Source organism: Salvia hispanica, chromosome 3, assembly GCF_029641045.1.
Source record: "Salvia hispanica isolate PSC_SH4W2 chromosome 3, Shi_PSC_v1, whole genome shotgun sequence".
NCBI classification, from domain to species: domain Eukaryota; kingdom Viridiplantae; phylum Streptophyta; class Magnoliopsida; order Lamiales; family Lamiaceae; genus Salvia; species Salvia hispanica.
Window position 1 is genome coordinate 10,841,366 of NC_142694.1, and position 24,822 is coordinate 10,866,187.

The 24,822-nt window shown below is 35.3% G+C and overlaps 3 protein-coding genes and 1 pseudogene across 3 annotated transcripts; 2 read left to right on the forward strand and 2 right to left on the reverse strand.

Annotated features, from left to right (window-relative positions):
* Nucleotides 1-6,463: 6,463 nt before the first annotated feature.
* Nucleotides 6,464-11,064, forward strand: LOC125214419 (sulfate transporter 1.3-like). Its single transcript, XM_048115442.2, has 11 exons — nt 6,464-6,721; nt 6,820-6,899; nt 8,120-8,490; nt 8,564-8,771; nt 8,851-9,031; nt 9,187-9,252; nt 9,339-9,569; nt 9,787-10,391; nt 10,501-10,574; nt 10,660-10,736; nt 10,811-11,064. The coding sequence occupies exons 3-11, from the start codon at nt 8,130-8,132 to the stop codon at nt 10,946-10,948; spliced, it is 1,941 nt and encodes a 646-aa protein (XP_047971399.1). The 5' UTR covers nt 6,464-6,721; nt 6,820-6,899; nt 8,120-8,129; the 3' UTR covers nt 10,949-11,064.
* Nucleotides 11,065-12,889: 1,825 nt separating this feature from the next.
* LOC125209203 (sulfate transporter 1.3-like) lies at nt 12,890-15,660 on the forward strand (annotated as a pseudogene).
* A 1,337-nt stretch (nt 15,661-16,997) lies between these two features.
* LOC125211669 (non-specific lipid transfer protein GPI-anchored 11) lies at nt 16,998-18,458 on the reverse strand. The gene is made up of 3 exons (XM_048111563.2): nt 18,030-18,458; nt 17,680-17,700; nt 16,998-17,368 (listed from the first exon to the last, which is right to left on the reverse strand). The coding sequence occupies exons 1-3, from the start codon at nt 18,370-18,372 to the stop codon at nt 17,193-17,195; spliced, it is 540 nt and encodes a 179-aa protein (XP_047967520.1). The 5' UTR covers nt 18,373-18,458; the 3' UTR covers nt 16,998-17,192.
* A 2,440-nt stretch (nt 18,459-20,898) lies between these two features.
* LOC125211668 (uncharacterized) lies at nt 20,899-24,761 on the reverse strand. The gene is made up of 4 exons (XM_048111562.2): nt 24,323-24,761; nt 24,177-24,237; nt 23,950-24,094; nt 20,899-21,378 (listed from the first exon to the last, which is right to left on the reverse strand). The coding sequence occupies exons 1-4, from the start codon at nt 24,513-24,515 to the stop codon at nt 21,127-21,129; spliced, it is 651 nt and encodes a 216-aa protein (XP_047967519.1). The 5' UTR covers nt 24,516-24,761; the 3' UTR covers nt 20,899-21,126.
* Between the last annotated feature and the right edge of the window lie 61 nt (nt 24,762-24,822).

A 24,822-nucleotide genomic window follows, 5' to 3' on the forward strand; every position in this document is an offset into this window, starting at 1 on the left:
AGTAGTATAGTTGAAAATAATGTTTTTGTCTAGTCTACATTAAATGTAGTATCATATTTTATAGTCTTAAAGAATGTTTTATTTTATTTTTATTATTTTTAGTAAGTAAACTTTATATTTCACCTATTTATTCTTGGAGATACATTCTAATACATTTAGTCTCCGATTTTCTTTTGGAAAGTCAACTAATTTTTAAATACACATCAGTCAGTGGGATACTACTTTTTATTGGTGACAGGTGGAATATCTGAAAAGGGTATGGCTTTCTATCTATCCTCTCAATACCCCAAAATTAGCGTACGTAGATGTGTCTCTTTGTTCCATTTTTCTTGATCGGCGTTTTCTATGTTATTGAAATATAAAGTCATTGCAAATGCAATTGTGCTTATTTTTTTGACAAATTAATCTAATGTTGTGCAATGAACCCAAGTAACAATTCGTTAATGGGACAATATCACGGAGCCAACAATATGAAGAAATACAATTATTTCATATACAAGTAACTTTGCTTTTTCTCAATTTTAAGGGAAGACACACAGAATATATAGCTGCATTAATGCAATATGAGTTTTTAAAACTTATTTTAATTTTCTCAATTTTATTTGAGAATAGTAGTAATGGACTAATGGTTAAACTTTAAAGTCATACTTTTGTCCATTTAAGGGAAAATTTTAATAAATGGAAAAGACGGTTACATTTGCGTGTTTTACCCAATTAGGTAAAAGATTAATACTAACTGATTAAGAAATGCACATTGATGGCAAAATTAGATACAGAGTATTTTGTTTAACAATAATTAATGGGAATTTCACCGTTTGAGAATACCCCAATATCAGTGTAGATGTGTCTCTTTTATCTTGGTCAGTGTTTTTAATGTACAATTAATATACAAATAAAGAATGATAATAGTATACATGAACACTTATTATTGAAATCTACAGTAATTGCAGTTGTGTTTATTTTTATGACAAATAAGCCTGAAGTTATGCAACGAACCCTATAGTAACCTTTCGTTAATGATACAATAAAATACAACAAAGATAGTAATCCAATATAGGTTCGTCAAACTAGCACGCCTCAATGGTGAAAATTGAATATTTAAAATAACGAGAAATTATACAAATTCAAGAATTATTGAGATTTCCCATTGGATTGGAAAAGATGTATCGATTACGGGGGGCACGGTACGGTATACCGCACTGAAATTGTCATACCGCATACCGTACCGCAAATTGCGGTATGAGAAAATATCATACCTATACCTTACCGAACTTTTCGGTATACCGAAAATTCGGTATGATTATTTCTGATACTGTTACCATACCGTCTATGCCGTACTTTTATGTTATACTGAAATAAGGTATGACATACAGACTTCGGTATACCAAAATAAGGTATGACATACCGTTATACCTGTGTTTCATACCAAAAAAAAATTCTATTATAGCCAAATATTTAAAATAAAATTTCAACTATTTAGATAGTGTCCAAAAGATTAAAACTACACCACAATTAAATCTATACAGTGGACTTGATTTGCATCTCTGCGTGACTGTGTTTGGGGTTGGGGGCGGCTGAACTAAAATATGGAAGTAGGGTTAGGGATTTTAACATATTAACTATTTTTTATATAAACTTTAAATACAACATATATATTAAATTTTTGGCAAATATCGTAAATGCGGTATAGGAAAATCTATACCTTTACCGTACCGAAATCTATCGGTAAGGTATCATACCATACCGCAACATGCGGTATACCGTAAATTCGGTATTTCCAATATTTTTTCGGTACGATAAGTGCGGTATTTCGATATATTTAGCAGTCCTAGTATCTATATTGGTTAGAAAATTGGGTAAGATCACATGAGTTGACCACTACTATTACACATCGGATAAACCTATTCACTAGTCCATTACACCTTTCTTTCTTTCTATATAGCACTCTTTCGTTTTCATTGAGAATAGCACAGCACAAGATGTCATCCTCTAGAAAGGATAACGAGGTAACACTAACACTAACACTAACACTAGCACAAGATGTCATTCTCTAGAAAGAATAAGGAGGTAACACCAACACCAACACCAACACCAAGACTCCTCGACCCTAATATCCAATTTTTCCTTTTTTTGACAAAAATTCTACTCTAGATATTAGGTTTGAGGTGACGGATCTCATGTTTTGGGGTAAAGATCCTGTTCAAGGTGATTACGTACTATGTATTTGAATTATTAAAGTATGTGTTTGATTTAGTTAAATTATTTTATTAGATAATATAATTAGATATTAAGAAAATAATTAATTTATTCAGTTAAAATATTGGGTCGAAATAGAGCTATGCATAGTACTACTACTTCATGTAAAGCAGTGGCTTTTCAACACCTTTGGGCCCCAAATTCGTTGTAACAATTAAAACATACCAAGCCACAAATGAAACTCTTTAAACCGTTCATACAAATGATGAAGCCCATTAACATTTTAGATTTTGGACTATTATTTTGTTGAAATATAATTATCAATTTACAAATATAAATTTGAAATCAAATATAGCTTCCCAATTTGCATCGTTTCAACTTTCCTTTATCACACCAATGTTAGTCAAGATTCACTCAAAGCCACTTTGATTCTAAATACATGAATTTAGACATTTATCTACTAGATAACATGGAATCGTTCAAGTGATAATTTTGAAAACGGAAAATCATACAATCTCTAATATTAATATCTAAATACATGAATTTAGACATTCATCTACTAGATAACATGGAATCGTTCAAGTGATAATTTTGAAAACGGAAAATCATAGAATCTCTAATATTAATATCTAAATACATGAATTTAGACATTCATCTACTAGATAACATGGAATCGTTCAAGTGATAATTTTGAAAACGGAAAATCATACAATCTCTAATATTAATATCAATAGACATCATAAATTATGGAGTACGATTAGTTTATGATATTTAGTCAGGAACTAATATTGAATAAATTACTGATATTTATGGATTAGTGAACTGATAATGAATTACGAATAAATATGTTTTTTACCCAAATTGATATTAATGTATTTACGAAGGACTTGGATCCTCTGTTGTTCTATTTAACACATCACACCAATCCCGTCCTTAAAAGTTAAAACGCAGAAGTCTTGGCATTAAACGCATGTTTGTTTTTTATCTCCATTTTCCTTTTCAACATTTTCGTTCTCTTTTTTAACCTTCTTTAATTTTCAAACCTTTAATCAATCCTAATTTTTAAATCTCTTTCTATTAGCATAGTTTAACATGTTTTATTATCTGACGTATTCTTGTATAATATGTTTATTTTTTATTTTATACACATTTTATATTTTTATTTAAAATTTTATCACATAAGATATTATATTTATGTAAAAAATAAAAATATTAAACAAAAACATAAAATATATAATATGATGTGATAATTAAAATTGGTAAGCCTTTTACTTTATAAATCAAACTAAATTTAAAGTATTTTGAATTTTTATATATAAAAAATATTATACTAATAACTAAAAACTTATTAAACAAAGAAAAAGAAAAAGAAAATTGCAGATGCGTCTCAACCACAACACCATTTGCTGTGTTTTTCTTCCATCGTAAGGGATCTCATCCCATTTACGAACTAATATAGTTATATATTCTCTCCCCATAGATAATATAATCATCTAGAATAATTGCGAATAAAACAATTCTTGTAGCTATCATGTTGACTACTCTTGAGTTCACGTGCTGAAACTTATTTTCTTTTGGATTTCAGCTTTTTTTTCCTGCCCAACCCATTCACTTTAATTTTGTCAACTTGATGTGAAATACATTTTATCATAAATTTATAGTCCAATCTATATATTCTAATCACACACAATTTTTCAACAAATACGGTTATGGGCTTAAACAGGCTTGATGCTTAAATTTTCAAAAAGTTGGAAAGGTTGGAACTTTTCCCTTTCAAGGGCGAGCACTTTTTACTTTTGTCAACTACACTATAATACTAGCTTATGTATTTTATTTTGTGTGTATTTCATAAATTGTCATGATTTATTGAAAAGTTGACCACATTTATTAAGTCGTTGATAAATAAAGTTGTGTGAACATCACATCACATATGTATACATCTATCTGGACCCAATGGAATCACAAAAAAAAAAAAGAATTTTCAACATTGAAAATAAAAGGAAATTAAGTAGGGTATAGTGTGACTTATTTCTGGGGTAGGTTTTGGAAGAATAAAAAAGACTTGGTTAATAATTTGGGCAAACAAGTCAAATCTATTCAAGTTGAAATTTCAAAAGTGCTTTTTATGTAGTTCTGGTCCAATACAGCTGCATGATAGCTTGGATTATTCGGAAATTTCAAGCATTAACAATTTGATTGTATGATTCTGATGCCGATTTTTGGAAGTGTTTTCACTCTGTTACTAAACTAGGTACATATCGTATCAGATTCTTATATATTGATGAACTAAGATTTTTTCAATTATAATTCCAATTAAGTGTAGTACTAACAAGTGGTGAAATGGATAATCATGTAAGCATTATGAATATGGCCAAAATATATTACTAACACGGGTCAAAATTTTAAAATAAAAACAATTGAACAAGAGATAAATATCACTACTACTAATCATGAAAACTAGTAAAACCAATTGAGTCCACATAAATTTTTCATCCCACCTATATATAGACATATAGTGGCCCAAAATTTTTGGACACACATAGTAAGCAACGTGGCTATAACTTAACGGGATCCTATTTAATCAAGATATTTTTTCAATACAGTTTTTATATAGGCCATTATGAAAGGAAAACATAAAATAGATGTTTAATTATTATAATGAGGAGAAGATAAAGGAACGTGATCAAATGAAAACTCTAAATATTGTATAAACTCAAAACTATAATCTGGATCATTGAAAAATATCAACAGATCACAAAAAAGCATCAATAGGAAAATGTCAACAGAATTTCAACGATAGTCAATGATTAATGTTGTGTTGTATTGTGTTGACATTAAAATTTTGAAATTTGACACTGTGTTGATATTATATTGAAATTGTGTTGAAGCTGTGTTGAGGAGTTTTGAGTTTGTACAATAATAAGTATGCATTTTATTACTACCCGTATACATGTGGCTACTTATAAGAATGTTAGCACAATCTGAATCCGATTGGCTAACCCGATTAACATGGAACTATGATTGAATGATTCCTAGATTGGCGGGTTAAGCGAGTCAGTCCAACAGGGTGGCCCGTTGGGCTGCAAAAATGAGATGTTGTTACTTGTTTTACATTTTCTTACTCTCTCCGTCCCACAAAGATAGTCCCACTTTGACCCGGCACGGACTTTAAGAAATGTAATTAAAAGTAAGTTGAAAAAGTTAGTAGAGCGTGGATCCTATTTTTATATATTAGTTTTATAATAAAGTGTGAGTAGGAATGAGTTAGTGGAGAATAAGGTCATCTACTAAAAATGGTAAAAAGTGAAATGAGACAAACTTTGTGGGACGGACGAAAATAGAAAAATGGGACAATCTTTGTAGGACGGAGGGAGTATTTTCTTATTGTGCGAGTATGATGTTTTTTTCATATTCCTTTTCATTTTTCATTTTTTATTTTTCATTTTTTATTTTTTGCTATACATATATGAAGCAAATTTAATCACGATGTAGATGTGTTTATATGTATTTATTATGAAATTTGAATCTATAAAATTGAAAAGTATATAAGATAATTTCAATCAATAGTTTTTAGCTCATATTGATTCATTGGGCTAGTCCAAAACCAGAAACTTTAAGACTAAGTGTTAAAAATTTTAATCCGATAAAATTGTAACTTGACTAGCCAGTATTCAGAGTAGCGCCGACATAAAATTCGATAGACGAGTCCATTACAAGTACAACCCTAGAGGTACCCAAAAAAAAGATAATCTTATCATGTCCATTTAAAAATGTCACAATAGGTACATCTATTGTTACATTCTTAAGTGTCTTAATAAGCATTTCTGTATTGTGGCACTTCAAAATAGGTAAGTGGAGTACTAAATTTATTGCGACATTTAATACTCATGTCATTTCTCATTAAACCATAAACAGGTGCTTCATTTGATAGATGATACATCCTCTAGTTATTAGTACTATTCCTATTACTCTATTTATTAGTACTATTCCTATTGTGATTAATCTTCATTCTGTTGATTAATATGTGGATAATAATGATGTGATTTGAACCCTAATCACCTGTAGCGTTTTGTCTTCTATTGTACTAGAATAATTATTCTTAGTAACAAAATTTTAAAAGGGATGCGGCAAAATTCGCCAAAGACAAAAATATGACTCCAAAAACATTATTTTCAACAATACTAGAGAAAATAAAATTTAAAAAAAATTAGATATAGCATTAAATGCAGCGAAGAAAATGAAGCTCTTATATATATACCCTTCTTCTTCTTCTCTCTCTCCATAACTCATCTCCCCTTTTCTCTCTCAGAAGTGAGAACATACAGTCGAAAACTGACGTGTTTGGTTATCTTGATCAATCAATTTGCTTCATCTCCACCATCAAGTTGACCTTCTCCACACTCTACAACTGTGTTCATAACTCAATTTCCAGATTAAATAATTATTTACATATTATTAAATCTGTGATTGTTTTCAACGCTTTCTTGTTCATTGAATCTGGACGGAATTCCGCCTCTCCTCTCAGGTTTTCTCCCTCTCTCTCTCTCTTTGCTTTGGTCGGTTATTCAATATACAAGTGTGTGTGTGTATTATCTGTACTTATAATTTTTCAACTTGTTTTAGTTTCTTGAAGACGTGATGAGGATGTGTTGCAATGCAATTTGCCAACTGCTGCCTTAAGTCACATCAACTCTAAATTTAAGGTCAGATTTATGTTTGAATTTTTCCTACATGCTTCCATAAAAAAATACTCCTGTAATCATCGATTAGATATTTTTAGTGCCGGAAAAAATTGAATGATCAGTATCGAGGGAGAGAGAGAGAGAGTAGAAAATGTAAGAAAGAAGGATAATAAATGTACCACGTCAAATATGAGGTTTTTATGTGGACATTCTAAAATGATAAAATGAAATTAGTTTTTAAAAAAAATTGATATATTGATGAAATTAGTTTGTTGACCAGTGTGCTGTAACGTAATATCGACGACTCCACAATTATTGTTTTATTTTTCAATTTGTGATGTAATTTAGTTTATAATTTATCCATTAGAGTTCAATAATTCCATGAGTTTATAGTTATTTTCTTGTGGTTAATCTCCATTTTCGAGTTGAATATAACTATTTGGACTGAACAAGGAGTACTACAAAATGAGGTATATAATTTTCTTAATTATTACTACGGAGTAATACATAAGCTAATATTATGAAACTAAAAACTCTTCCCGGCTGGTGCAACCAAATTTATTTGTTGTTCAAAAAGTCTTTTAATTCCTTTACCAAAATAATAAAAAAAACTCTAATGTAACAGTACAATCATTTATATATGATCAGCTCTTGCTTACATGATTACATCACAACTTTTTTAGAAATAAACTAACAATAGAATTTTAGCTTCTTTTTTCCTCTTAATTTATTATACATGCGGTGATTTAAAAGTATGTTTTGTTTTTGTGTACGTTCAAAATCAAATATCTCAGAATTCGAGTAGATATTTTCCTTAGTGTTCATTTTTTTCCTTTTAAAGCTACTCTTATGATCTTATCATGTTATGCATAAAATATAGTTGACTAATTCTGTAAATGAATATTAAATATATGGAGGAATATTAAGATATTCCTTTCTACTTATTGAGGAACATGAAGAGCCAAAATCCCTGTTCGATAAGCTGTGCGCGGAAAAGCGTGTGAAGCTATCTAACGCTTTTCATTCAGTTGAATAGAGGCCATTTTTTGAGTAAGATTCACCAAATAGAGTTAATGAGCAAGGCAGTGTCATCTCCCAAAGTCAACTGAATTATTTTGATAAAAAATCCTCAGCTTATCTAGTTCTTGAATAACTTGAATCATTGCCGATTAAAAAATCAGGTTATAAACCGATTGGTGAATAGTATAAAAAGCATAGTATCCTCGTATCATTTTCCTCAGTTAAGGAAGGATGAGTCGCATCGGAGATGAAGCAGGCGACATTGCGAGCGCCGCCTCCTCCCGCCGCCACGAGCATTACGTGCACAAGGTGGGGAAGCCGCCGAAGCAGCGGTTGGTGGACGAGATAAGCCACACCTTCAAAGAGACATTCTTCCACGACGACCCTCTCCGCCCGTTCAAGGACCAGCCCAAGTCCAAGATGCTCTTGCTCGGGGCCCAGGCCGTTTTCCCTATCCTCGAATGGGGCCGCCGCTACAAGCTCAGCATGCTTAAAGGCGACATCATCGCCGGCCTCACCATCGCCAGTCTCTGCATCCCTCAGGATATCGGATACGCCAAGCTGGCTAATTTGGATCCTCAGTATGGCCTGTGTAAGTGTTTGATTGGTTTTGAATGTGAATATGCAAGTGTTTTATTGGTTTTGTTTGATGGGGTGATATGCAGATAGCAGCTTTGTTCCGCCGTTGATTTACGCCATGATGGGGAGCTCCAGGGATATAGCGATTGGCCCGGTGGCGGTGGTGTCTCTCCTGCTCGGGAGTATGCTTCGAGCAGAGATCGACCCCAAGTTGCATAAGGATGACTACGAGCGCCTTGCCTTTACCGCTACCTTTTTCGCTGGAATTACTCAGTTTGTTCTTGGTTTCTTCAGGTAACTGAGTCGAGTCGTTTGATAAGAAAGATGAGATAATGAAAAATATGACTAAAACATACATTTTGTTTGAATGAAGGCTGGGATTCTTGATCGACTTTCTATCGCATGCTGCGATTGTGGGGTTTATGGGGGGCGCGGCCATCACCATCAGCCTTCAGCAGCTCAAGGGTTTGCTCGGTATAAAGTCCGCCCGCTTCACCAAGAAAACCGACATTGTATCTGTCATGCGCTCCGTCTGGACTAATGCAAATCATGGGGTAATCATATATATATGTGTGTGTGTAGCGAGTGGTTCAATTGAGAACTATTTAAAATATATCAGTTGGAAGCACGAAACATGATATGTTGTGTGTGGATGCATGTTTATATCTTGTTCTAATTACTAATGAATGTAATTTGTGTTTGATTCCAGTGGAACTGGCAGACCATTGTGATAGGGGTTTCATTCTTGGCCTTTCTACTCACTGCCAAGTTTATTGTAAGAACCAACCACTTCTTTCAGTCTCATTGTCATTGCTGTCATCATCGTACTCGCTATAATGAATTGTTTGTTTTGTTTATCAGGGAAAGAAGAAGAGGAAACTCTTCTGGGTTCCGGCGATAGCTCCCTTGATCTCAGTCGTCCTCTCCACCTTCTTCGTATTCATCACTCATGCAGAAGATGATGGAGTCGAAATTGTACGACACATCGAGAAAGGCATAAACCCTAGCTCCCTCCACCGAATCTTCTTCTCCGGAACCTACCTTGCGAAAGGATTCAAGATTGGCGCAGTCGCAGGACTTGTCGCACTAACTGTAAGCAAACATAAATCTCACACCACCACCTAGACCTTGTAAGCAATTGAAACTAAAAATAAAAACATACTATAACTATCTCGTATCAGTGTAAAGAGAAAACTGAAACAACTGTATAAGTCTCGTGGGCCTCTCCTATCACCAATTGGCTTTAGGATTGAACCCTACTATGGATTTCTATCATGCCTAGCTAATCGGATTTGATTAATGCAAACAGGAAGCTGTGGCGATCGGGAGGACATTCGCGGCCATGAAGGACTACCACTTGGACGGGAACAAGGAAATGGTGGCGTTAGGATCGATGAACATCATTGGATCGATGACGTCTTGCTATGTGGCGACAGGGTCGTTCTCGCGGTCAGCTGTGAACTACATGGCTGGATGCAAGACCGCCATGTCGAACATAGTGATGTCAATGGTGGTGCTGCTGACTCTGTTCCTGATCACTCCTCTGTTCAAGTACACCCCCAATGCCATCTTGGCCTCCATCATTATCTCGGCCGTCGTTGGCCTCTTGGACTATGAAGCCATGCTCCTCATATGGAAGATCGACAAGTTCGATTTCGTTGCCTGTATGGGAGCTTTCTTTGGGGTGGTCTTCATCGGCGTTGAGATGGGGCTTCTCATTGCGGTCGCCATTTCCTTGGCTAAAATCCTGCTTCAAGTCACTCGGCCGCGTATTGCTATTCTTGGGAAAGTCCCCAGAACTTCAGTTTACCGGAACATCCAGCAGTATCCTGAGGCTACTAAGATTTCTGGTCTTGTTATTGTCCGTGTCGACTCCGCCATCTACTTCTCCAACTCCAATTACGTTCGGGAAAGGTAACTTGCTCAGTTGTAGCAGTACTCTGTATACTTTTTTTGGATAGGCAAATGAATATAAATTTAAATGTCGAGATGGTGACAGAAGATGTGATTTACTATTTTATAGGATATTGAGGATTCTGGAGGATGAGGAGGAAATAGAAAAGCAGAAGATACATCATTTGATCATTGATATGTCACGTAAGAATCGTATAAATATCATACAATAACACTCCAAATTAATGTATCTTAGTTAAGAGATTGTTGTTGTTGTTGTTGTTTTCAGCTGTGACAGATATAGACACAAGTGGGATTCATTCCATGGAAGATCTTCACAAGGCTCTGAAAAAGAGAGATATTGAGGTGAGTGAAGTCATATAGTAGTATTTTTAATTATTACTACTAGTAACTAAGCAATATATATTTGGTTGTTGCAGCTTGTGTTAGCAAATCCGGGGCAGGCAGTGCTGGACAAGCTGCACGCGTCCGACTTTGCTGAGGCAGTCGGAGACGAGAGGATCTTCCTCGGCGTGGCGGATGCTATCTCCACTTTGGTTCCCAAAATGCAGCCTTGAGAGATCACATTTGAGGTGTGTGTGTTTGTGTTATTTTGAGGAGTGTATGTGTACACATCTTTGTTGTGTTTCATGATGATTGTGAGTTTGTAACAAAAGCATTTTTTTTTTCTCTATTTGTTCATATTGTTGGTTCCGTGATATTATACCATTAACAAAATCTCAATTAGGGTGGAAGATGCACAATAATCCTAATGTACACACATTTTCACACCCACAATACATACAATTCACACCCACAAATTCATACACACAAAATTCACACACTAAATACACCGTTCACACATTATTATAAGTCTATTAAAGGATTAGATTATCGTAATTAGTAAATCTTCACATCGCTCGTTACTGTTCCCCTCTCCAATTAAGTCTTCTTCTTCGCAGTACGGAAGACAAACAAATTCAATTTCCAATCCCTATTAAATTCAGATATTAGCACAAATTAAATAAAATCTTGTAACTAATCCAAATAGTTTTAAATTATTGTTAGAAATGAAAGTTAGGGAAATTCTTAATAAAGTTTGACCTAAATTCATATCTCATTCAAATACTCCCAATAGCATAAGTAATTTCAACTAATCAATTTAACAAGGATAGCAACTCCCCAAAATTTTATTATCAGTCTTTCCGGTCAATAAATTTAGTCGACCTTCAAAGTTTCTATTATTAATTTATCACTACTCTTGATTCTATGATTTCTATCCACCCTAGCCAAACAATACGTTAAGCGAAATAAAATAAATTAACCTACGTGAGAGAATTGCTTCGATTGAACCCTTAATTTTGAGTTTATCAGATGTTAGAGACAAAGAAACAACTGAATTCGATTTGACAAACATGAAGAGTTAATGTGCTCTCTAGAATTCTCCTCCAATGATGGTTAGAAAAGAATGGTGTGTGAATGAGAAAGAGGAACGATGATAATAGAGTACTATATTTTATTCTTTCTTTTTGTACCATTTCTACTAACCTAACATACAAATATTTCAACCCAATCTGCATAAATTAATTATTTTCTTAATATCTAATTAATTATCTACTAAATAATTTAACTAAAATCAAACGCATACTTTAATGATTCAATTTACGATATTACTACTACTATGTAATCTCCTTGAATTTCTAACAAATATAGTTTCAATAATTCACGAGGTTTAATAATTTCGCGTTATTTAAAATTTCAAATTTTTGGGGCATTACCGGGTCACCATTGAGGTGTGTTAATTTCACATCTTTGTTTTATTTCATAATTGTATTTCTTCATATTGTTGGCTCCGTGATATTGTCCCATTAACGAATTGTTACTTGGGTTCATTGCACAACATTAGATTAATTTGTCAAAAAAATAAGCACAATTGCATTTGCAATGACTTTATATTTCAATAACATAGAAAACGCCGATCAAGAAAAATGGAACAAAGAGACACATCTACGTACGCTAATTTTGGGGTATTGAGAGGATAGATAGAAAGCCATACCCTTTTCAGATATTCCACCTGTCACCAATAAAAAGTAGTATCCCACTGACTGATGTGTATTTAAAAATTAGTTGACTTTCCAAAAGAAAATCGGAGACTAAATGTATTAGAATGTATCTCCAAGAATAAATAGGTGAAATATAAAGTTTACTTACTAAAAATAATAAAAATAAAATAAAACATTCTTTAAGACTATAAAATATGATACTACATTTAATGTAGACTAGACAAAAACATTATTTTCAACTATACTACTATTACCATAGAAATTTTATTTAAAAAAAATTAGTGTAAAAAATTCATATTGCATTAAATGCAGCGAAGCTGTTTTATATACTCCTACTATACTTTGTTTGTGTGTGTTTTCGCTTCATATCCTGTCTACATTCAGCGCGCTGACGTGATTTCTTCATTGACTTAGTTGACCATTTCTTGACTCTCTACTACCCTGAAAACAGGCGACCTTCCTAATTATCCTAACTCAGATTTTCCATCAACGTTCATTGAATCCGGACGGAATCCCGCCTCTCCGATATACTATGTCTGATGTCTCTATATATATACTGTTCTTTTTTTGTGAAATTTGTGAGTGCAGAATGAGTCGCATTGGAGATGAATCCGCAGAAATGGCGTCTTCCCGTTTCGTGCACAAGGTGGGGAGGCCGCCGAAGCAACGGTTGGTGGACGAGATAAGGCACACCTTGAAGGAGACATTCTTCCACGATGAATGACCCTTTTCGGCCATTCAAGGAGCAGCGCAAGTCCAAGAAGCTCTTGCTCGGCGTCCAAGGCGCTGAATGGGGCCGCCGCTACAGCTTTGGAATGTTGAAAGGAGATGTCATCGGCGGCCTCACTATTGCCAGCCTCTGCATCCCTCAGGATATCGGCTACGCCAAGCTGGCTAGTCTTGATCCTCAGTATGGATTGAGCAAGTCAATCTGAATATGCAAGTGTTGTTGCTTGGTTTTGATAACATATATATGCAGACAGCAGCTTTGTCCCTCCATTGATTTACGCGGTGGTGTCGGGAGTATGCTTCGAGAGGAGATTGACCCCAGGTTGCATAAGGATGACTACGAGCGCCTTGCCTTCACCGCCACCTTCTTCGCTGGTGTCACTCAGTTTCTACTTGGCTTCTTCAGGTAACTAGCTAGCTACAAGGTTCCTTTTATAATGAAAAATAGGAGTATTTGATGACGACGATAGAATGTAGGTTGGGATTCTTGATCGATTTTCTGTCGCATGCGGCAATAGTGGGGTTCATGGGGGGAGCTGCCATCACTATCGGCCTACAACAGCTCAAGGGTTTTCTCGGTATAAAGACCGCCCGCTTCACCCAAAATACCGATATTGTTTCTGTCATGCGTTCCGTGTGGACTAACGCTGGTCATGGGGTAATCATATACTTATGTATGCAGTCCACTATACTAGTTTTTAATTGATTATGCAAGTACTATATATCTTTGATTCACACACTAATTACTTATGAATATAATGTGTGTTTGCTTGATTCCAGTGGAACTGGCAGACTATTGTGATAGGAGCTTCATTCTTGGCCTTTCTACTCACTGCCAAGTTTATTGTAAGAACCAGCAACAAGTGGAGTACTCCTCCTAGCTATTTCATTTTGTAGTGGTAGTCTAATGATCAATTGTTGGTTGGTATGGTCAGGGGAAGAAGAGGAAGAATCTTTTTTGGGTTCCGGCAATAGCTCCTTTGATCTCCGTCGTCCTCTCCACCTTCTTCGTATTCATCACTCACGCGGATGAAAGAGGAGTTGAAATCGTACGACACATCGAGAAGGGCATCAACCCTCCTTCCCTCGATAGAATATTCTTCTCCGGAACCTACCTTGCCAAAGGCTTCAACATTGGCGCCATCACCGGCCTTGTCGCACTAACCGTAAGCAAACATAAATCTTAATCTCACCACCACTGGCTAATCGAATTTGGTTAATGGAGACAGGAAGCTGTGGCGATCGGGAGGACATTTGCAGCCATGAAAGACTACCACTTGGACGGGAACAAGGAAATGGTGGCGTTAGGATCGATGAACATCATTGGATCAATGACATCTTGCTATGTGGCGACAGGGTCGTTCTCGCGGTCAGCTGTGAACTACATGGCCGGGTGCAAGACCGCCATGTCAAACATAGTGATGTCGTGTGTGGTGCTGCTGACTCTGTTCTTGATCACTCCTCTCTTCAAGTACACCCCCAATGCCATCTTGGCCTCCATCATCATATCGGCTGTGGTTGGCCTCTTGGACTACGAGGCCATGATACTCATATGGAAGATCGACAAGTTCGACTTTGTTGCCTGTATGGGAGCTTTCTTTGGGGTTGTCTTCATTGGCGTCGAGATGGGCCTTCTCATCGCGGTCGCCATTTCCTTGGCTAAAATCCTTCTCCAAGTCACCCGCCCGAGGATTGCTCTTCCATGGAGAGTGCCAAGAACCTCTGTTTACCGCAACATCCAGCAGTATCCGGAGGCTACTAAGGTGTCCGGTCTTGTTATTGTCCGTGTCGACTCTGCCATCTACTTCTCCAACTCCAATTACGTTCGGGAAAGGTAACTAGCTCAGAAATTACTAATCTATCGCTAGGCCAACTCACACAGACAATTCGCTTTATACTTTATTAGTAGGGATGGTGACAGAAGATGTGATTATTTTATAGGATATTGAGGATTCTGGAGGATGAGGAGGAAATAGAAAAGCAAAAGATCCATCACTTGATCATAGATATGTCACGTAAGAATCGTATTAATATCATACAATAACACTCCAAATTAATGTATCTTGGTTGAGAGATTCTTGTTGTTGTTGTTTTCAGCTGTGACAGATATAGACACGAGTGGGATTCATTCCATGGAAGATCTTCACAAGGCTCTGAAAAAGAGAGATATTGAGGTAAGTGAAGTCATATTTTTGTGACATGCCACAGCCTAATAAAGATTAGTAACTAATTTAATAGTACTATATGGATGTTTGGTTGTTGCAGCTTGTGTTGGCGAATCCGGGCCAGGCTGTGCTGGACAAGCTGCACGCCTCCGCCTTTGCTGAGGTGGTCGGAGACGAGAGGATCTTCCTCACAGTTGCCGATGCTATCTCTACTTTGGTTCCCAAAATGCAGCCTTGAGAGAGAGACAGAGACTGAGAGTGTGTGTGTAACACATCTTTGTTGTATTTCATGATTTTTTTTTTCATCTTTATGATCTCACATTGTTGGTTCCGTGCTATTATACCATCAAATTTTTTTTACTCCACTTGTTTTCTCTATTTGTCCATTGTTCAATTAACTAAGACTCACACTACATACACACACATGTAAAAATCAAATGGTTTTACAGAATCTAAAATGTTGGGGGATATAGCTAAAACGTATGTATTCATTATGTTTGCACTTAAAAATTGAAATCTATTGGACAATAAATCTAGTCATTCAAAGTTTCTATTTTTAATTTATCACTCCTCCAAATTTTTGATCTAGCGAAATTAAATAAATTCAACAATGTTCAAGATGAGAAATATATTGGTACTTTCCACTTAATTCACCAAGGTGAGGAATTCCTTCAATTTAACCATTAATTTCGACATTATCAGATGCTAGAGACAGATACAACTAAATTCTTACCTTAATTTCTCTAACATGAAGTTAATTTATGTGTATACCCAACTTTGTTCTGTTTCATGATTGTGATTTTGTAACTATAGTGTTTGTACCATTAACAAAAGGTTACTTGGATTCGTTGCATAACTTTAAACTTGTGCTTGTATTAAACCATATTACAAAAAAATTAAACGATTTCATCTTTTCTTTGTCATAAATAAACACATTGGCAAAGAACTCAATAACTCTTCACATCACTTTCGATTTGTTTTCCCTCAACTAAGTCTTCTAGTACATGCCTAGACCCAATATTTCAACGAGCAAGAAGCGTTTGTTTAGATAATATTGTTGTAAATAATTGTACATTAAAAACGTATACATTGAAAACATAAAAAAACAAAGACAATAAACAAAGGAACAATGGGGCAGTCTACACTAATTTTGGGATATTGAAATAGATGGATACTGAATACCCTATAGTAATTAAGTAAGCTACATTTCTGCTGCCTGATGCCTGTAATGTTACAAAAGGGGAAATTTTCATTTAATGTTGCTAAATAAAATATTTAAATGTAACATCAATTTGCAACGCTCAAGTTTCAAAATCTTAATCAGTTGGTAGTTAATCTTACCCAATTTAGTTATAAAAGATGCACCGTACGTCTGAATTTTGAAATATGATATGCTAGAGAATCATTTAATAGTACGCTTTTATATATTGTGAGCCCCACAATATTGTAACTTTGGGCTATTTGAATAAAAGAAAAAAAAATTCAAAGCATATATTCTCATTTAATTTCACCATCAATAATGTCCTCAACTTTCATCATTTTGGATGTTTCCACTACCCACGGCAAATTCACGGCCTCATCATATTTTGCAAAGACAGCCAGTCAACCACGCAGCAATTATTAAAATTAAAACATGAAACTATGTAGTAGTAAAATAAATAATCAACAGATTCAAGAAGCAAATTGGATAAATAAATCATCATAGCATAATGCAAAATGGAACCAGAAATTTGATACAATCTCAATGTCATGAATACTAGTAAGAAATTCGGTAGAGATGAAATAAATAAATCTATATACCGAAATCTAAAGAACTAAAACACCATCCTTCTCAGCACAAAAAGTTCCCCAATCCGGCCTTGCTCTTAGAAGAGAGCTAACGACGCGGCAGCTAAGACGAGCAGGGAGACAGAGGCCGCGAGGGGGGAAGCGGCCGAGTGAGTAGAGGCTGGTGCCGGGGCAGGAGAGACTTCACTAGCACCAATGCTGCCGCGAGGGGTCTCGGCTACATTGCTAGGAGGAGCGGCCGATGGAGCCAGAGCTGCACCACAAGATTGTGCATACAATTTAACATCAAACTCAGAAACTGGTGAATCAAAAATCCCACAACAAAGTTTATGATGAGCAATAAACAATGGCCTAATTTAGGGAGTGGCATGATAAAAGACAAAAAAAACTGCACGAAATTGCCTAAAATTAAGGAGCATGTTACAATAAAATATTTGTAAAGCTTTATTTTACCAAGAATTGATAATTAATTAGTTTTTGTTGGTGGAGGTTCAGCATTAAATTATGTCAGATTTAATATGACCTAATTCACAAGGGAAATAAATTAGTGAAGAGCGAAGTTACCTGGTGCGGCACCGCTGCTTACTGCAAAATAAGAGAGGGAAACAGAAAACGATTAGTATAAACAAAATTCAGAAACTGCAAAATATTCAACAAAAAAATACTAGTGGAATAGAGAATTAGAGTAAAGTTAATTTGAGGATTTTTTTTTTAGTTGAAAGTAAAATTTTAGCAGGATATGGATGTGATTCCCCAAATCAAATCCTAAATCATTCACCATATCTCCGATTTCGTCGGATTTGAAAGGATCTACACATATCAAATAGACCTAGAACCGATTCGATTTTACGATCGAATCAAATCTGGCGGATTCGCAAAAAATCAACGGAAATAGGAAGAGATCGGAAACTTACGGCCGCAGTTGGAGACGGAGGGGGCGGAGACGTGGCAGGCGGCGGGGAGGGTCAAGGCTTTGGAGATGTTGAGCGTAACCCCCAACTGCGCGCTGTTGCGGAAGGCCTCGCAGAGGCATTCGGCGTCGGTTTTCAGCACCGTTTTCAGCCCCGAGCAGCACGTTCCCTCCGGCTTCTTCGCGGTGCTCCCTGCCGTCACGAACGTCAGGCAGTCCGCCATGTTCAGCACCAGGCTCGAGCAGTCCACCGCCGGCGCCGGCGCCGATTTCGCCGCGGAGCATGCCGCCGCTAGGAGGAAGAAGACGGTGAAGGTTGCTGCCAATGTCGACCTCATCGCTGCCATTTTTGTATGCGTGATTTCGCTGATTTGCTGTGTTGATTGTGGCTAGAGAGAGAGAATTGGGGGAGACTGAAAGAGAGAGAAAGAGTGAGTGTGAATTAATTCTGCGGGAGAGGGTTTATATAGGAAGGGGGTGGGTGGGAGGAGATGGAGGGGTGGGACACGTGGCGGATTGTTACAGATATGATTTCGGTGTTTTAAAAAGAGACGTTGGTTTTAAAATTTTGAAATGAGATAGAGAGATTAGGACTAATCATTACTATTATTCGATTTTGGGTTGATTCATGTCATTTATTTTCTTTATATGATAAAAAAACAAAATACATAATTTTTCATGTGTTATATTTTCTTTATATGATAAAAAACAAAAAATACATAATGTTTCTTAATATTTTCTCTTCTATTTTATCTCTTTAGAGTCATGCTATTCGCACCATCCATTTGAATACGATTAGATGAGAAAATAAAATATAAAAATGAATAATAATACAGGTAATTTAAGACAACTCGAAATAAAATTTGGTGCTAATAGAATTTAAGAAAATGAAAGAGTTTCATAAATTTCATGTACGAAGGAATGAATCGTGCTATTATTTCCTGATCCGAAGTCAAATTGATTCGTATAATTCTAACTCCTAAATTAAATGAGTTTTTTTTATTATTATCTTCTATTTTATTATATTTTTATTTTATTAGATTCTCTTTTTATAATTGGGTAGAAAATAAACATCTCAATTAATTTAGGATGGATTGAGGTTGAAATAATTAATACAGATATTAGTGCTAGTAATGATTTTTTTTCCCTTTAAATTAAATATTCTGCCCCTTTTTTCAAAAAAGAAAATCTGCTTTTGAGTTGGATGATTATTCAACGATTTCCACCAATAGATATTGATTTATATTTCAAATATAAGATGACACTAACATCAAGTCAAGCTTTCTTTAGATTTTCAATCATGATTATTTCAACAATTTATATCCAATATATATTGATTAAAATTGCAAATATAAGATATACTAAGTGCAAGTTATATCAAAATTTCTTAGATTTTCTAAATCTTTTATACGTATCGAACTACGCCATCCATATTGTTTTAAGCTACTTATATTTAAAACTATTATGATTTAAAAAATTAAAAGAGGATAATTAATACAATGTATTGCTATTGTTAAAGAAGTTCTTTCCCCAGATATACCGGTTTTTATTACCCGCTTTAAAATGATATAAAATGAAAAGGGCTAGAAAGTGAAAATAATTGTTAAAATGAAAAATAAAAATGATTTCTGGTCTACTATAAAAAAATCTACTTTAATAAATAATGAAGTGGAGTACTATTTATTTATTTTTTTGGTATAGATTCCTACTGATCGGTTAATTTAATTTTTAAATTTCAAAGCATATGAGTGTGCTGATTTTCATTCTCTTGTAGAAGTAAATAAACCAATCATTCAAATTAATGCAGTTATTTTTTTTTTCTTTCAAATTTATGCAATTCAGGTAGGTAATTAATGCACCAATAAAAGAATCACAAGAAAACCATTTTCTTATAAATATTGCAATCATTTTCTTATTTTTTTTTATACAGGAGTAGTACTATTTTCCACAATGCTCCTAAATTTGTGACTAAGTATAGTGAAAACTAGTGCAAGAATGCCAACTTTTAAACGTGATTCAAATCACACCAATTGTTCGATGATGATAGGTCACTTATCGGTGGAAATTTCCTTTTCTGCTTATGCTTTAGTTTTGGGGAGATGATTATCGTTTATAAATTTATAATCTAATTCTTGTGTAAAAAAAAAACTAACGATTACCACATTTTTAGTGTGATTGTAACTATAATCACACAATTTGTCAAAAATCGACCTGTAAAATATCAATTGAAATTTGTTAAAAGTTCTATCTTTAAATCATAATTCACGCAAATAATTACGTCTCTCCAAGCCGTTGTATTCAAAGCAAAAAATATTTGATAATTACGCTCGTATTCGAGTTGACTTGACATCTTGGCAATTATAGAATCAAGTACTAAAAAAATCAGGGATGGCAATTTTACAATTCAATTAATCGAACCGAATCGATCAATTAATTGAACCGAAAACAACCCTAAAGTGATAACTGCCGAAGTAACCATCGATTGAGTAAATAATTTTTTTTAAAAAAAGGAATATGATTACAACATGCATATAAGTAGCCTAGCAAAGCCCCTTTTTTGTAAAGCTAATGTATAATGTGTGTGAAGATTCGACAAAGGGTGGTGTTAATGATTTGAGAAAGTGGGATTTAATCGACTAAGCTTAAAAGCGTGAGTATGGTCAAGGGCCCTCCAAACCACGCTTTGCCACTCTACTTTCGGTGGAAACACACACCTTTTTCCCATTTGGTCAACTTATTAAAGAAATACTGTACTAGTTGAAACTTGAAATACAATTGGAATAAATTCATTATGTGGTTGGACCCAAGGGTTCTATTCCCATGATATATACTACTCAAATTCATGATATGTATTATACATCTCAAAAATTAAATTAAAAAAGTAAGCAGCTATCTACTTTTATTCAATCACCAATGTAAGTAAACATTCAAGTTCAGATTAACATGAACATTAATGTTATTAGAAGATGAAAAAGAACTAAACTTGATCCAATCTAAACCTCATAAAAATGGAGAAGAAGTTCCATGGTTGGCTAGAAAAGTAAGATTTAATAAAGTTGCAAAGAGATGAGAACACAGCATTTGCTGTTGTGGGAGATTGATTAGTCACTCCCCATAGCCATCAAGAACTCGCCCTCGCAGACCACTTCGCCACCTACGTATGCTTTCCCTTCCATCTTTGCTATCCCAAATCGCTTCTGCAGTTTCACGAGGTTCATTCTCATGACTAGCGTGTCTCCTGCAATCACCGGCTTCCTGAATCTTACTTTGTCGACTCCAGCAAAGAAGAATTTGTCGCGTGACCCTCCCACTTCTGGTTGTAGCATCACTAGCCCACCTACCTGAGCCATTGCCTGAATCCACCAGTTAACTTATACCCGTCACGTCTTGTACAGAAATAAGCATTGAATGGAAACTGAATGCACTTGCTACAGCCAACATTTTAGTTAATCTCAAGAAAGAAACCATTATCTATAATAAACAGTGGACAAGAACAAAGGAGTTGTTGGACAGGAACTTCAGAAACTATCATTTGCCTTTATACTGCCAGAAAAAGTTGTGTTTGGACAACCACTTTAAGGTACATTTTTGACAACACTGACCAAAGAAAAAGGAACTTTTTTGTCATTTACTTGCATGGTGTTCATCAATCTTTCATAACTTCAGTTCTAAATTAAATAGGTATTTGAAGGAAAGGAAAATGTTAATCACAATCTTAACTTCATTTCAAATTTAATAGTACTAAACTTTCTACAGCTTGACTGGATTGTTTTCATTTGTAAAAGATCAAGCTTTTTTCAGAGTCAATCACAATTTTTGGCATAAAACTCACTATGTTCAGGTAAATACATTATAATTAGAATACAATATGACAAAAACCCAATTTTGGAATAGTTTAACTCTTAACTCTTATAGCACAGAACAGAAACATGTGTACTAGTCTTTCCGCCATTCTAGTTCTTACAAGATAACACAACACTGCCAAATACACCCTAAGCAAAAAGTGGGAAGCTCATGTAACTTGGAGGATAATTATGTGCAGTTGACGGTGCAAGTAGCAGTTTTGGTTGTTGATAACCAGGGAGATACAGAGACCCGTGGTGTAATTAGTCTTGGAGGAACTAAACTCATAAAGATTTAGTAAAAACATATAGTAAAATGTGAGCTGGAAGATGTATCTTTTAAACTTTTGGGAAAAGTGGATAAGGATGGGGTGCCCATATTGAGAAGATGATAACCAATAAGTCTACAAAGAAACTACTCAAGACGATCAGGCGTTGAAACTCATTCCTAGAGACAAATTTGATAAAAAAAAAAACTGCTGATTGTCAGCAATAAGAATGGTCAATAGGGAAGTGATACAGAAAATAAGAAAAGATTGGTCAACAGAGAAACTAATAGGAGAGGATAGTCAATAAAAACCATGTTTCGTTCTTTTGTGGTTACTTGCTTCCTATATCTTCACCATTAGTCAAGACAATCCAAGGAAGAAAGAATAAGGCAAGAGATGCTACACCCTCATGTAAAACTTGAAGTTTGTAACAGTATTACAGTATGTTGAAGAGACAAATTACTTGACACCTACATTTCAGGTTTTACTATCCCAATAGGAGGTAGTGCTCCACCTCTGTTGATACTATGGGACCTCACAACACTAAGCATATATATTTGTCAAATAGCTGCAGCACAAGTCTAAAGATGCCACAGAGGGTAACAAGACATGCATTTCTCAATTATATATGAACATAAAGAAATGGATCATAGAACTTAAAGATCTTATTAACAACTCAGAGAATCTTTGATGAACTCACAAGAAGTCTGATGTTAACTACCTAAATCATAAACTGAAGCTCATCAATAACAATTACTCCCTCCGTCCACGATTAAAAGTCCCATTTCTAAATGACACGGGTTTTAAGAAATGTTAAGAAAAGTGGGTGGAAGAAAGTTAGTGGAATAGGGGTCCCACTTGTATATATTAATTTTAAATGATATGTGAGTGGAATGAGTTAGTGGAATGTGGGCTCTCTTTACCATTTATGGTAATTATGAACCGGGACTCTTATTCGTGGACGGACAAAAATGGAAAAACGGGACTCTTATTCGTGGACGGACAAAAATGGAAAAACGGGACTCTTATTCGTGGACGGAGGGAGTATATAGAATTGCTACTGGACACAGAGTGAAATTGACCAATTAATTGCCTAGTCTGAAGTCACTTATCTAGTAGTAACTACAGATTGCAGAGAGAGAGGGAGACACGTAACCTACATTTCTTCTTGGCAGTTAGACTAGTCAGATTACCCTTGCAGGGTAAAGTATCATGCTGACCATTTTAGAGCCACTACAACTGAACTTCGACCATTCTTCTCAAGCCACTAAAAAGTAAAAAACTTTAAACATGTAGCTTTTAGTTTTCCATCTGGTAACTTTCAAGATTCCTAAATAGATTGTACAGAATAGCAATGATCTATTACTACAGAAACTTTTTCCTGTAACATGGCAAATACAATGCCATATATCAATTGTGACAAATCACAAATGTATCAGTACTAGCAGCTTCGATTGCATCAGGATATTCATTTAACTGGAATTGGTGAAAAAAGCTATTATTATGCACATCAGCACATCTCAAAAGTTGAAATCAAGTGATTTAATATAGCATGGCTGGCTCGCATCATTAATTCTCTAAGCTCTTCAGCATTAACAGCAAATCAATATTCTATTCAACAACCAACCACCTACTACTATTATCATTTAAAACACCCTATAATTAGTATGACTCCTATGTCATGAAATTTTGCTGTTAGCATCATCAAATCATAACCTTGCAGAAACTCAAAACATGCCATAAAATCGCAAATGCCAATAAAATGGAACAGAAAAACTAGCAGCGAATGCAATAACAAAAACCAATGACACACCTCAACCATGAGCACACCCGGCATAATTGGCCTCTCAGGAAAATGGCCAGGAAAGAAATTGTCATTTATCGTCACGTTCTTGATGGCCACAGCCGACACCCCAGGATTGTATTCAATCACTCTATCCACGAGCAAAAATGGAAATCTACAAAACAAAACAGCAACAAGCATTGCAAAACAGATCGATTGAGTAAAATGTTTCCAAAATTGATCACGAATTCACGAACCGGTGAGGCAGAATTTCACGAATCTGATTGATATCCATCACCGTCGGATATGCAGGGTACTCTGTAGAGTGAGAGAGAGAGAGAGGCGAGTGAGATGCAAATAAACAATTAATTAAACGAGTATCGAAGCAATAGAGATTTCGTACTGAGCTCGATTGGGGTATCCGATGAATCGGGGGTGGAAGTGCAGGTGACGACAGAACTGCGGCGGATCTTCGTAATGTCGGATTTAAGGTGAAGGAAAGGCTGCTTGAATGGAAAAATGGTGTTGTTGGAAAGTGGAGAGGTGGAAGAGGTCTGAAGGGAGAAGAGAGATTGAGAGAAAACAGTGGACGCCATTGCTGAGAGAGGGATTGAGGTTGTGAGTTGAGAAATAAAAGGGTGTTTTTGAAATTTGAATGGATTGGAGGCGAGAAAACTGAGGTGGAAGGGAGGGGAGAATGGGTAGTTGAATTGCTCTGTTTGCGTTTTTTGTTTTCTGGCGATTTGCAGGTTGGATTTTGGGGGAATACTATTATCAGAGAGACTGATGAAAACAATGTTAGATGGTAGACTGAAGTACTCTGTAGTATAGTACTACTTCTCCACTAATAGTAATGTATTTTTAAGATGTTAATAAATACATGTATAAATGGAATTCATTGAG

Excerpts from the sequence above, each read along its gene's own strand:
- LOC125214419 (XM_048115442.2), top strand. The coding sequence starts at position 8,130 with ATGAGTCGCATCGGAGATGAAGCAGGCGACATTGCGAGCGCCGCCTCC. Across the intron at positions 9,253-9,338 it reads TACTCACTGCCAAGTTTATT|GGAAAGAAGAAGAGGAAACT; the intron begins GTAAGAACCAAC and ends TTTGTTTATCAG. Across the intron at positions 10,737-10,810 it reads TGAAAAAGAGAGATATTGAG|CTTGTGTTAGCAAATCCGGG; the intron begins GTGAGTGAAGTC and ends TGGTTGTTGCAG.
- LOC125211669 (XM_048111563.2), bottom strand. The coding sequence starts at position 18,372 with ATGGCAGCGATGAGGTCGACATTGGCAGCAACCTTCACCGTCTTCTTC. Across the intron at positions 17,701-18,029 it reads CTCCGTCTCCAACTGCGGCC|TAAGCAGCGGTGCCGCACCA; the intron begins GTAAGTTTCCGA and ends CTTATTTTGCAG. Across the intron at positions 17,369-17,679 it reads AAGCAGCGGTGCCGCACCAG|CTCTGGCTCCATCGGCCGCT; the intron begins GTAACTTCGCTC and ends CTTGTGGTGCAG.
- LOC125211668 (XM_048111562.2), bottom strand. The coding sequence starts at position 24,515 with ATGGCGTCCACTGTTTTCTCTCAATCTCTCTTCTCCCTTCAGACCTCT. Across the intron at positions 24,238-24,322 it reads GGATACCCCAATCGAGCTCA|AGTACCCTGCATATCCGACG; the intron begins GTACGAAATCTC and ends CTCACTCTACAG. Across the intron at positions 24,095-24,176 it reads CGTGAAATTCTGCCTCACCG|ATTTCCATTTTTGCTCGTGG; the intron begins GTTCGTGAATTC and ends TTTGTTTTGTAG.